This window comes from Leptonychotes weddellii, chromosome 8 (assembly GCF_054177405.1).
Source record: "Leptonychotes weddellii isolate Sample4059 chromosome 8, ASM5417740v2, whole genome shotgun sequence".
NCBI lineage: Eukaryota > Metazoa > Chordata > Mammalia > Carnivora > Phocidae > Leptonychotes > Leptonychotes weddellii.
In genome coordinates, this window is record NC_138376.1 from 84940988 (window position 1) to 84954933 (window position 13946).

Consider the following 13946-nt stretch of genomic DNA (forward strand, 5'->3'; position numbering starts at 1 on the left):
GGAGTCAAAGGGCCATGTGGCCTACCTGTGCTGCCATATCCACAAGGTTTGGTAATTTCAGAGCTCTTCCTTCCCCATCTTTTAAGAAATCAAGTAGACTTCCTGTGAACAAAACATAAAACCATTTCAATTTACTCTGAAAGATAAAAATGCCTGACAAAGGGCTGTATTTGGTTTTCTTATTAGAAGTAATGAGGTGATTGAATGAATAATGCCATCAGTGAAGAAAAGATTTATACAAAAAAAAAAAAAGGAGGGTAGAAAAAACTGTGCATTGAGAGGCAGCAGTTTTATCTTTCAGAAACAAACAATGGCGACTCCATTTCTAAGGACAGCAAAGGTTTGATAAAGTCGCAATACATGGGATGTGATTCCCTGTATGTCACAAAGAAGGACACGTGGGGACACGTGGGGAGCTGCACCATTTCAGCCTCATCCCCCAGCAGCCCCATACGGAGGAGTGACGCGGGGAAGATGCTGCCCAGCCGCGTGGTTCCGGAAGTGTGTTCCTGGGACCAGCAGGGATAGCATCCCTCAGGGAATTTGTTAGAAATGCAAACTCTTGGGTTCTACCCAAGAATCAGAATCAGAATCAGACACTCTGGAGGCTGGGCCCAGAAACCTGTATTGTAAGAAGCCCCCTGAGTGATTCTGACACCTGGCAAAGTTTGAGAATCACTGGCCTCGCTTATTTATAGATTTTAAATCAAGGAAAGAATATTCGAGGAATATAGAGTGGGGCAGGTAGCTCCGCCTGCTAGATCAGCACCCGCCAGACCTTAAGGATATCTGAAATAAATAGCTGAAGCTTCAGAGTCACTGGGACAACCCAGCCTCAGGAGCTCAGGACCGACACCAGAGCTGAAACAATCATGAGCAGAGGCTGGAGGCTCACAATGGTCATTAGTGATTGCTTTCATGCTTTAATCACAAAGTTATTTACCATATAACCCTGGATACAAAGGACAAAGAGCCTGCCAGGAAAAAAAGAATTCCAAATAGATTTAAAAAGAAAGTACGTGGAAAGGAAAAATTACACGGGTGTCCTCTGGTGCCTTTTAAAGTTGTTTCTTGTTTGCTTTGTCTATTTTTCCAAAACAAAGTGATCTCTGGCCTTACTCCTGGCAATAATGCTTTGATTAGAAAGAGAGAGAATGAGAATAAAATGTGCTCTTTGGGATGCCTGGGTAGCACAGTCAGTAGAGCGTCCAACTCTTGGTTTCAGCTCAGGTCATGATCTCAGGGTCGTGAGATTGAGCCCTGCATCAGGCTCTGCATTCAGCGTGGAGTCTGCTCGAGACTCTCTCTCCTTCTCCCTCGGCCCCTCCAACTTGTACTCTCTCTCTCAAATAAATAAATCAATCTTAAAAAAATGTGCTCTTTAAAAGCATGTCTTTCTTCATCTGATGTTTAAGAAGAGAGCTGGAAAAACAAAGGTGCTGAGAAGATGGAGACTAAACTGAGCCCAGAGACCTGTGTCTGATATTAACTGTTCAACCCTGAAAAAGGAAATTTAGCCCATGGCATTTGAAATGATAGCAAATGATCATAGCTCTCCACACCACCCCTGATATTAAAAATGAATGCTTTCATTATGGCCAGGAGCTGGGACTCCTGACACATGCAACGTGCAGAAGGTGTTGCATTTCATAAGGATCTGGGCGGCAAGCTCAAGGTCATGGTCTTTTTTAAAAATGTTCTCATTAATGAGCACACAATTTGTGCTTCCCAATGGGAATCCTTGACTCATGCAGAAATTAGGAAAAAAGCAAGCAAGCACTGCCATTTCCCTCCTGAAAACAACCCTGTGGGTCAACTGTGAGGTGGGGCCCAACCTTTATTCATGTACTCAGTGACAATGTAGATAGGCTCCTCAGACACCACCGCGTAGAGCTGGACCAACTTGTCATGTTTCAACTTCTTCATGATCTGTGCCTCCTCAAGGAATGACTCCGGGGACATTGTGCCTGGTTTAAGAGTCTTTATGGCTACTTTTGTGTTTCCATTCCAGGTACCTGCACACATCACACAATATTAAGTCAAATCAAGATCCTCTTTTGATGGGAAAAAAAAAGCTTTTAAATCAATAGCTACTTGCATAAAGTTAGAGTTTAACTTAGAAAAACTTAGTATCTTTTTTTTTGTTGAACAAGGACAATCAAATGTAAGGACTCTGTCAAATATTTTCAATAGGAAAAATGTGTTTCCTTATCACTATATTATGGTTTATAATTCTTGTAACTTTTATTTTGATATGTGCCACTTTCCTTTTCTGGTGCTCACCCATGTGATTACAAATTGGTACCAAAAGCTCTGGATACTTCTTTACAAGGATGAAAGTCCAAAGGTTAGCACAGGCCAGGCCATCCCATAGCCGTCCCTTAGGTAGCAGAGTCAGCATGGAAGAAACTCGATTAAGTTCCATCATTTAAAAAAACATGGCAACACACTGAGGATGTCTGGAGATTACTTCTAGACTTTAACTGTTTGCAGTGGATGGGCTACTTGACTGAGTCCTTGAACAGCTGATATATAAGTAAGATTACAAGTATGCTGATGAGCATTGGCAAGAAGCTCATGGTCTACTTGCCCCATACTTCAACCAGGTAAGGAAAATTCCTCAGGTTTACTGATGATCAGCCACAAGAACAATAGCTTCTATCAGTTAAGAGTGAAAAAATTAAACAGCAGCTAAGAGGGAACAGAAATATTTAGGCATAACATGTTAAAATCGAGTAGGTACAGAGACAGGCCTGGTTTATGATCATTGGTTGCCTCATCTGTAAAATATAGGAATGGAACTGGATTATCTTTTGAATCTCTTTCAGCCCCAAGATTAAGAAAAAAAAAATCTAGGTTCAATGTGTATTCCATTATTAGTCTTATGACTTTGACTTAAAACTCTAAGGGAAACAGAAAAATCTGCTAAGTTAGATTATGCCTTTTTTATTTAGAAAAGAAAACTGGTTTAAATTAAGATTTTTATATTTAATATAATTGATTTTAGAATTAAAAAATTCTGTAAACTTTTGTCACCCTGTTCAAGACATGGTTCATATAATTACAAAATGCAACCTATAAAAATCTAAGTTATGAAAGAACAGTGGCTTAAAGAAGAGTTAATTCAAACTTTATAAAATATCTGACCACTAAACATAAATGGAAAAATCTGACAATCTGTAAGTGGTCTTTGCTATTTAAGTACTGTTAGCATCCCAAAATTTTAAATAGAGATTTTCTTCTCTAATAACAACCCAGTTAGTCTCACTGGCATTCCATCCTGATCCTGAACTACCATAACATGATGTTTTATGTTCAGTGGGAAACAAATTCTTAATAATATGGCATAATGATTTAAAGTTGATAATTATAAAGTTTGAAAAGAAATTTTTGTATAATGTCTGATTCTTCCTGACTGTATAGGTGATTGAATTAAAATCCTTGGCATCCACAACTTCAATTATAAATTGGGTGAATGAGGGAGAGGAAGGCCATAAAGATATTTATATATACTCACTATATAGTAGCTTACACATACACATATAAATGTATATGTCTGAGTGTCTATCTCTAACCTTATTGCTATATCTCTATCTATGTAATACTTATTCCTTGCCAGGTTCTGTTCCAAGTGCTTTAACTGTGTTAAATCTTTTAATGCTGACCACCCCTAACGCCTACAACTACACATACCAACAGTACCTATCTTTATTGTTTTTAATTGAATCTAAGAAGGAAAGAAGGAGGATTCCATAAGCACCAACATCTGTCTCACTGACAGATGTGTTTGGGTGGGGCCAAAATCATGGATTTTCTCTAAGCAAAGCTGCAACTGACCCAAAGGGTGTTATAAAAGCAGTGGGAGGGGCCCAGTGCAGTTAGCCTTATCAACGACATGACAACCAAATTAAGAGAAAAAGGAGTGTCTACTGAGCATCTACTATGCACAGGGACTCTAAGTATATTGTCCTATGTAATCCTCAATCTTATAAAGTAGGTATCATTCCAATTTTACAGATGAGGGAACTAAGGCTCAAAGAGGTTAAATTAGCTCCTTGCCCATGTTAATCAGCTAGTAAAGATTCAAACCCAGGCCCATTGAGCACATGGTCTTTCCCTATAGTAACCCATCTATAATATCTTACCTTCCTAGGCCTTAGGAAGAGGAAACAACGGATTCTTATTGTATTGGTTTCTTGTTCTGTGTGAGCCTGCCTTCATTAACCATATGAAGAAGGATGGAAAAGTACAGCAAAGTATCGCCATGTTCTCAAAATCTGGATGTCCTGCGCCTAGCTAGCTACCCAGGTTAGATGTCTTGGTCCCAATAACTGTGTGGGTATTTTTGCCCCAAACTGTCTTTTTAATTGGCTTTGAAATGCAGCCAAAATGAAATGTGCCCTCTGCCTTACCAAGCCACACTTCAGCGAAACACCCCTGACCCAGCTTCTTCTCCAGAAACAATGAATCACGTGCAACTTCCCAAGCATCTTTAGCCAATCCAGAAGTTTGTGGGGTACAACTCGATGCAATCAGAGTTAAGTTAAAACATAAACCATCAGCTTTCTCTACAGGAAAGGGAATTAATAAAGAAAACACAGTCCTTATAATCCATAATTATGCATGCACTAGGAAAGATGGAAGGTGACTTCCCCTTTAAGGAGACACTGATTTCACTGGGCAAACATCTGCACTTGAAAATGAAAGGCAAGGCATTTGTGCAGGCTGGAACATTCCTTGTACTATTTTCTGTCTTATGAATTGAAACTCATATCATAGCATAATTTGAGCCATCTGCCAATCTTGACCACTATCTCTCTTTTGGAAATTCCAGAATTTTGAAATCCAAATCAAATGTATAATTCCCCACTATTAATAATTTAAACCTTCTTCTGGGTCATAAAGTCTTTATTTTTCACCTTCCATCTTTGATGTTTGGGACTTCCCAAACGAGAGAGCTAGTAATAGAAAAATTGAGTCTCAGCATACCCATCCATACTTCCCCAAACTGCCCATTTCCCAGTCTCTTGATCAACTGCAGGGATTCTCGAGGGATTTCCCAGACATCTTTGGTTTTGACAGACAGATCGGTAAGCCTTGGCATCCCTTTATGACAGGGAACTACTAGGCGGCAGCAGAGACCTGCGGCTCTCTCTGATGGAGTGGGGACAGCAGCAGGAGAGGGAGAGAAAAGCAGAACACGTGAGACAACACTTAGAGTCGCACAAACCCAGCGAGCGCACAGCGTTGCTCAAAACAGTGCTACATCGGCAGAGAACTGCACATATCTTGGAAGATTAGACACCACACATTGAAACATGTTCCTTGGAGGTAGGACAGAGGACATTTCAGATGTGAACTGCTCCGTGCCTCCAGGTATAATATAGGCTACACAAATATACGGGTACAGGTACGGCTGTTTTGGTTTCTATACTCACTAAGGAAGAAAAACATTTTCCGCCCAATATGTTAGGATCATGTCTCTGGAACCCTAAAATACCTCCACTGATTTCAAAAGGTACCTTTGGACTACAGAATGTCAGCACGACTGTCCCCTCCCTCTCTAATATCAAGGGTTTAGGGACTTTCTTTGCTTTAAATATATTTAAAATTGTAACTTCAGTACAGGATTTTTTTCCATAGAATGTTAGACTGTTATAAACTAGTAAGACTGAAGATTATACCTGGCAGGGGAAAAAAGAGGTCACATTTCTCTAGGATTTCTTTGGCATTTTAACTGACTCTATTCTACCAGTCATATACTCTCGCTTCTTTGATATTTTCCATTAAAAAAAAATCTTTATAACAGTCTCCAATGTATACTTTAGAAATCTGGTTTCAAAGCAGAAAGAAAGGAAACTGAAATCTGCAGAAACTCAAGGATGTGAAAGCACTCTATCTACTATGAAAAAGACAAAGGAAAAAAGTTATCACTATTGGGTTATTTGGAATTTTTTCTTCTCTCTCTCTCTCTCTTTTTTTTTTAAGAATATACCTTTTAGAATCTAGCAGTGGTGAAGGGGGGGGGGGGGAATTGCCTGAATGCCAAGTGAAACATCTGTCAGGTAAGAAAAGGTAACAAAGCACGAGGAATCAGGGCAGTGACAAAGGCTGGAGAGAGCCTGGCTTGTGAGGTGGACAGAGCCCCGCCCCACCACACCCCACTGGGGGCCCTTCAGATCCCGGGAAATCATATGTAGTGTTGTTGTCTTTTCTCTGGGAACCAGTTCTAAGTTACTTTTTACTCCTTTCTTTTTGGTAGAGTCAGGTTCTGAGATGTTTAGGCAGGAAATTATTTATGTGTCAATATTTCAAAGGCACTTTGTTGTGTGGGAGAGAGAAAGAGGGAAGAGCAAAAGCCAATATAAAAACAAATCTACCTTGAGATGGATTTTTTTTTTTTAAGATGAAAAAACATCTATTGCTCTTCATATCCCTCCTCTCCTTCCAGCTTTACGATGTTATTAACGTGCCCTTTCCAACACAATATTTTCAAATGATCCAAACCCTGGAGATCCTGCTGATGTTTGGCTATAATGAAATATATTTTGGCATTTGAAAAATCCTTACACATGCAGGCATTTTGGGGATGTTGCTTAAGCTCAGGGAGATAGTCTGCTTCATTTCTACTAAGTATTTCATTAGAATCCATGTAAACCTAAAGCTACCCAACTCCCTAATCAATGAGTACTCCAAGTGTTGTTAATTTTTTCACTTTTTCATTAGTGCCCAGGATCAATCGATAGGCATTTCTTATTGCCATTTTCAAAAGATTGCTTTTTTTGGTGCTAAAAATTATACACACATTTTTTTTAAACAAATGTACATAGAGCAATAGTTGAGGTCAAGTCATGTGCTATTTTGGGGTTTTGTTATTGTCCTGAAGAACAATATAAAATATGTGTATGTGGGTATGCACATATATATGTATATGTGTGTATATATATGTATACACACACATATACAGATCACAAAAAAACTACTGGGTTTAATGGAACATAGATCTATATCTGTACATATGTATCTATATAAAAATCCACCTGTGTGTATATGTTATATAGTGGGATACTCTTGCTAATCTTGGAAAGAAAATGATTATTTTGACACCTGTATATAAGACCACATCCTTTACTAAAATGTAGAGACTGTATACCTAAACACCTAGTAAGTATATATTTCTAGGAACAACACACTAACCGTGACATTGGGGGTTAGGACAGAGACTGATCTACTGACTGTTTCTAAGTTTAATACAATAGCTGTAACCGAGCTAGGAGCTATGGGTCACATAGTCTACATCTAGTTAGGAAACTAGATGGGTAGGGAAGTAGAACATGATAAATGGATTGCAAAATTCATCTGATCATGGGAATGAAAAGTATGCGCAGCCACTCCTGTGAGTGCTGAGTGTGAACTGGGGGCCCCCAGCAGGAGCCCCCGTGAGCTCCCTCCCAGACACGGCTCCTTCTCCTGTCACGGTTTCTGATTACAGACCCCAGGGGAAAAGATGACAACATTTACAATTTAACTTACTGCTTTGTACCTGGGAACTAGAATGTTTATATAGAGTCTTTTGGCAAACGTATGGAACGAATAATAACTCTGGTAGAAAGACATCAATAGAACCTATTCAGCCAAGCCCCACCTTGTGTGACCGGCAAAGAAAACCGTCACTGCTGACTTCATATATGTTTGTATTCCGCGCCCCGCGCCCCGCCCCCCCCGCAGCCCTCCCACCCCCCCACGCCCCCAGTGCCTACCCATTCCCTCCAGGGTACCAGTGGTTAGTAGTTAGTTAGAATTAGGGTTACCTGAGTAATGTTGTACAAGCTGCTGAAGTGTTTCAAACTGGGCCCGGGTGGTAATATAGTATCCACCATTGTCAAGTTTGCGAATTTTATAATGTTTGACGTGGTCTCCTTTCATATCATCCCAATCTCGGATTGACAGTGAATAGGCACCTGGTAAATAGGCAAAGCGTTAGCAGCTCCAATCATTTGGAGAGCTCATTTGTTTTTTGGGTCTCATTTACTTGAGTATTCCGATTAATAATTATGAAGAGGACGCACAGCCACGCATGCGTGCATCTGCGCGCGCACACACTTCCACTCAGTAACAGAAGAAAACACCTCTTTCTTGAAATGTCAGAAGGTATTAGCAATTAAGTGATTTTATCCTTGAGAATGAAAGCCTCCTGGATTTTTTCCTACGATACTCTCTTCAGTACCCCTGTGTTGCCCAATACGGTATAGACCCAAGTCCTCTGGGGGCGGATGAAAAGAAACGCGCTGGGGTCGCTCTCCTCAGCTTCCCGGCCATGGAGCGTTGCAGGGGCAGTGGCTGTGTGTGTGAAACAAGTGTAAGGACTGTTTCTCTAGAAGGGAGCCTCCAGTTTCTACTTGGCAACACCGTCTCAGGAGCAAATCACCACGCCTGGTAGACGGAGCTAGAAGGCCACGGCTGCTCCTTTCCCTCGGCCCAGCTTCTCTTGTGGGCTCTCAGATGTGAATAATGAATTAAATAATGAAAGGCCAGTGGCTGGAGGAAAAGCAGTCCTCAGTTTCCATAAAACAAAAGGAATGCAAAAACAACCTGTAGGAGTGGTGCCTGAGCAACCAAAAGTTGTAGAAAGTCCTAATTCTAAAGACGGGCTGCAAATTCTATGAACTTGCTTGCCTGCAGGAATGAAGCTGCCTGGCCCCTGTTTCCGGAGGAAGGCTTGATTCTGAGCCTCTGTAGTCCTTTCGGACTCTAGAGCCTGGAGGGAAAACTGAAAATAGGACTCTGCTCACAAGGTGGGGAGGATATGTGCCATTTAAAAATCCTTGTACATTGGAGATAAGCCTTTCATCCCCTCTGACTAATCCACAGATCTGAATGACAACCAAGTTCTTCAACTCCTTATCTTACCTTTGGTGGTTTCACTTTCACGGATAAGAAAGGTACCTCTCGGGTTTCCAAAGGACAAAAGCTGTCGCTCAGCATCTTTTCGGCCAAGTTTTCCAAAGTACCACCTTTAAATGAGATCAAGGGAAGGAAGCCTTTTGTAAGGGTCATTTACAAAAATGTAATAGCCATCCTCCTCACCCCTGATCATATCCGTAGCCTTTCCCTGTACGTGTCTTCCTAGCCTCATCTAGTTCCCTTTCAGTCTGCTCCTGATTCCATCCCTACTCCATCTCTTTCACTCTTTGAAGAAAAAAAAAATCAGATTTGAATTGTAGGCGATTTCCCTTCCCTTCCAGAGGTGACAAGAACCGGTTTCTGTTAAAACTGCCACCTGCATTCACAAAAAGAGAAATCTAAGACCTTGTTTTGAAATGGCAACTGCAGGAGACCCTTCCCATGCCCATCTACAAGACCCTGGGATTTCTGAGCATAATTACAACCCCTGGGAAATAATGAAACACAGCCTTAGTCTATATAAAGATCATTAATCAAGCATTAAAAAAAAGAGTCAGAATGGATAAAGAACAAAGACATGATATTTTCAGTAACTTTGTACCTATAGCAACTTTGAAAAAAATTGTCAAGACTACCCCGAATTGAGATGACTGCTGCCCTTGGATGCTTGCCTCCATGCTCTTCCTGGCCAGCAGGTGTGAGGACCTGGGTAAATGAAAGGCGCTGCCTTAGCAGATGGGTGCGCATCTGCGCACGTGCGCTCGGCACAGCTGCAGGGACAGGTCACTAGGCGCAGTCAACGAGCACGTCCTTCAAAATGACTGGCGTTGCAGACGTTTCCTATCCTCCTTGTGACGACACTCTGGTGCCATGTGAGAAGGCATCACATCCAGTCACCTCACAACCTCTGCTCTTTATCTTTTCTCTTCCCTTCCACTCTCCAGCCCTAACCATGGCCCGGCAATTAGCTAACGTCTCTGCACGAGGTGCTGAATCCAAGGCAGAATTCAGGAGCACCCCATCGGAATCTGTGCCCAGAAACAATTTTAGAATATTCAGCTGTGAAAGGATTCAGTTTCTAAAGTGAAATTTTAATTCATTATACTTGAACATAGCTATTATGTGTTCACTGTCAAATTCTTTTGTGAATGAAAGAGCCTCACTGAAGATAAGAAAAGATACGCTGCAAGCGAGCTCCTCAGTGACTTTTAAAGGCACCGGACTGTGTAATGATCCTAATTTAGCACTAGGCGGTAGAAAGAGAATCACAACAATTATTTATGAGAAATGACTTTCTGGGTTTGCATCAGTCACCCAATGAAAATGCAGTATAAATGCGAACAGTGGTGAAAAAAGAGCTGTTAGAACAATGGATGGAACTAAAACAATAGCATTTTCAGATAATTAAAAAATTAATTGCCTATGTAAAACCATATGCGTTATCTTCTTAAAACGCTAATTTATTCTTTAAAAACAAATTATTTAAAAAATTTATTACATTATACATATATATAACTTAAATATATAGTTGTAGGTTCCCAGTTAAATCAAAATAATGCCACATTTTAGTGGTACCTTTTATTCTGAAAGAACACAAAGATGTTTGCAAATCTGCCATAAAATAAAAATTCAATACAAATTCCTTTATTCTCTGATGATAAAACACACTCACTAGGAGAAAAAAGGAGTGCAGAAGCACTGAGTATTTGAGAGTGGGGAACAAAAGCGATCTTCTTAGAGCAAATATAAAGGAATTAAAGCAAGACGGTGATCCAGTTGGGGATTTGGCTGGGGTGTGCTGTCTAATCCTCCTTGCCGTGCTTAAGCAAATCCAGGGCAAAATGCAATATCGGAGCCAAAGGTTGGGCCTCGTGTCTGACTTTCCTTGACTCCCTTACTGGTAAGGCAAGACTACCAGAAGAGGCAGATCCCCAGGGTGTCAGGGAGGAGGACAGGTCCCCAAGTCAGGGAGTCATGGGCCAGTTTTCTTTCCCTTAGTTCAGAAATGAGGGCCCTCACACAAACCACTCTGATAGTTCTCCCTTTTGGAAGTGCCCATGAATCTCCACAGGTGAGGAGAAGGAATGGTAGCTGTCCGTTCTAGAATCCCCTCAGCCTACTGACCATCTTCCCAAACTGGTACCAAGTGAAATCCTTGGTCCAACTAACTGCTAGTCACAATTTACTATCAAAGAAACCAACCAAGACCCCAACTCAAAGGAAAGGAGCATCTGAAATGCATCAGAGGATTTCCCGAGTTGTGGAACATGCCGTATGTGAGATACTTCTATGTGGGGCATGGAAGGTATGTCTTCAGTACCCCCTTAATATTTCTGATTACACTGAGAAAGAAAACGTCAAGCTGATGTTTAATAATTATTTGCCCCCTTGGCCCCTCCCACCATTCTCTTTCCCTCCCTACTCCCATTCTTTCTCCCTCCCTCTCTCTCCTTTTTTTTTTCAGCAGACTATAGGCTTAGAACTTTGGGTTCACAGTAATAATATATGCTCTGGCCAGAACTTCATCACATTTTCCTGATCAGTTTCTATCTATGGCAAGTAATACTGGGTTTTCATTAGGGTTCTGATATAAAGTTCCCTTTTGAAATAAGTATGTTTTTAAAAAGCAGGTGTAAAGAAAAGTATTAAGTTAATAATAGTACAAGTGTTACATAGATATGGCAAAAACCACAGCACGATGCCTGGGGAAAAAGGGCATCACCACATTCTCTCAACCCTGAAATCACTCTAGTGAATTTCTTCTCCCTCCAGCACAAAGTTAATGGCATTTTATTGTGACAGCTAACTTTTAAAAGCAAGTAGTTGAGTGAAAACAACAAAACAAAACATACTCTTCTGCCTGGATAGAGTCAACTGGAGCCACATAATTGCTGGGAATGTAACCAGTCTCTCCAGTTGTCAAGGAGCGGGCTTCCCACCAATCTCCTTCCCTGCAGAGAACAAAGAGAAAAGGAAGTGAATGTGTTGACCATTTCAATGTTCTGCAGTTACAGACTCAATGCTGTATGAGTATAAGACCATCTCCTAGTCATTCCACTGCCTGATTTCTCCAAACTCCAACATAGCCCTTTGTAAGGGTCACATGGCTACAATCTGAGTCAACTGTGACTTGAATCCCGTGCTGCCTCTCATTTCTTATTTTATTTGCAAATTAATAATGTAGGACCCTGGGGGCGCCTGGGTGGCTCAGTTGGTTAAGTGACTGCCTTCGGCTCGGGTCATGATCCTGGAGTCCCGGGATCGAGTCCTGCATCAGGCTCCCTGCTCGGCGGGGAGTCTGCTTCTCCCTCTGACCCTCCTCCCTCTCATGCTCTCTGTCTCTCATTCTCTCTCTCTCAAATAAATAAATAAAATCTTTAAAAAAAAAAAAAATGTAGGACCCTGGCCATGAGAGAGCTTTCTTGAGGTGGAGGGGCGTTTTGCTTGGTAAGTGTCCCCAACTCGGGCAGAGGGGGAAGGGAACCCGGCCTCAGGCTACTTTAGAAAAACCCTGTAACCACAAAAACAAAATGGTAGTTATGTGAGGTGAAGGATGTGTTATTGTGGTAAACATTCACAATATATACGTGTGTCAACCCATCACATCGTACACAACCTATCACAACCTACACAATGTTATGTGTCAGTTATATCTCAGCAAAGCTAGAAGAAAGGGGCACCTGGGTGGCTCAGTCGTTAAGCGTCTGCCTTCGGCTCAGGTCATGATCCCAGGGTCCTGGGATCGAGCCCCGCATCAGGCTCCCTGCTCTGTGGGAAGCCTGCTTCTCCCTCTCTCGCTCCCCCTGCTTGTGTTCCCTCTCTCGCTGTGTCTCTCTCTCTCAAGTAAATAAATAAAATCTTTAAAAAAAAAAAAAAGCTAGAAGAAAAACAAAGCATGCATTAACACTACTAATTTAGCTAAGTCTCTACTTCGGCTCACATCCTGAGGTAAGCAGCATCCTCCGGTATTGCTGGAGAGATGCAAACTGTTTGCTGGTTCTAGTGTTTTTTGTTAGCCATTAACAGATGTATCAGAAAAGAAAAGAGAAACAGATCATCTGCAATCATCTGAGAAAGGAAGCCTGCTAGGAGGCCCAGGAAGGAATGAAAGCCTACTCCTAATACCTGCCTTACTTGCTTTCAAGACAGTGGGTAGCATGATAAGGGCGATAGGTTAAGCCTTGTTCAGAAGTTTTCAACCTGAGGTTATTTCATCAACTACTGACAGCACTGACCTGAGCCTGGCGGGCAGGAGAGGAAGGGGGGGTGTAGCTGTGTGTGTACAGGTGGGGGGTGGGGGTGGGGACAAAAACCGGCCCGGCGCTGAGGCTCTGAGTCTCACCACTCCGTAAGACCCAGTGTTCCAGGTGATAGCCTGTCTCAGTCGGGAGAGCGGGGCAGGCTCTCAGAGCCCTGGGCAGAAGGACGTGAAAGGGGGCCTCGTACCACCACTTGTAGCTTAGAACAAACAGGTCAGTTCAATGGTTAGAGTTCATGTGTTAGGCTCAGGGCAGTGGACGTGTGACAGAGAGCAGGGACGGAGTGTGTGACTCTCCCCACACACATATGTGGGCTGCAGCCTTGCCACCCGCGAGTCCACAGAACCCCGCACCAGCCCGAGGCCAGGGGTGCGAGGGCAGGGGAAGAGGCGAGGTCACTGCTCCTGAGCATACCAAGACCTGTCAGACTGCTCTTCAGCAGGGGCCCAGCGCCTTCTCTCCGTCCATTTTCTGGTCCTTAGAGGCAGCAAGAAAAACCCCTAGCCTTTTTTTTTTTTTAAATCATTTTGTGGCTGGGCTCTGTGTCAGAACCCTCAGCCAGGGAAGAAAACGTGTTGGCTTTTGGCCTCGGTCAAGATCTTCCTCAGGCTGTTGGGATTAGGTAGAGAATAACCAGCCTCTGTATTAACACAAGCCTTACTGAGAGCCCCATTCTCCAAAGACTGACTCTCTGAGCAAGCTGACCGATGAGCAACAATTCTAGATAAAATTTAATAAAACAACAGGCAAATGGTGACAAGCCCGCCCACACTCTGGGTGTGG

The 13946-nt window shown here is 42.2% G+C and overlaps 1 protein-coding gene across 7 annotated transcripts in view; it reads right to left on the reverse strand.

The window, feature by feature from the left end:
• The window catches only part of FYN (FYN proto-oncogene, Src family tyrosine kinase), a 211075-nt gene that overhangs the window by 32770 nt on the left and 164359 nt on the right, over positions 1 to 13946 (reverse strand). For 6 of the 7 annotated variants that reach the window (XM_081828828.1, XM_081828826.1, XM_081828824.1 and 3 more), the window contains 6 exons: positions 11757 to 11855; positions 8911 to 9014; positions 7812 to 7961; positions 4990 to 5154; positions 1836 to 2015; positions 26 to 102 (listed from right to left, as the gene is read on the reverse strand). In XM_081828828.1, coding sequence (XP_081684954.1) covers positions 26 to 102; positions 1836 to 2015; positions 4990 to 5154; positions 7812 to 7961; positions 8911 to 9014; positions 11757 to 11855 — 775 coding nt within the window. Of the gene's footprint in view, positions 1 to 25; positions 103 to 1835; positions 2016 to 4412; positions 4569 to 4989; positions 5155 to 7811; positions 7962 to 8910; positions 9015 to 11756; positions 11856 to 13946 lie in introns of all 7 variants that reach the window. The other variant, XM_081828830.1, reaches the window with a different exon arrangement.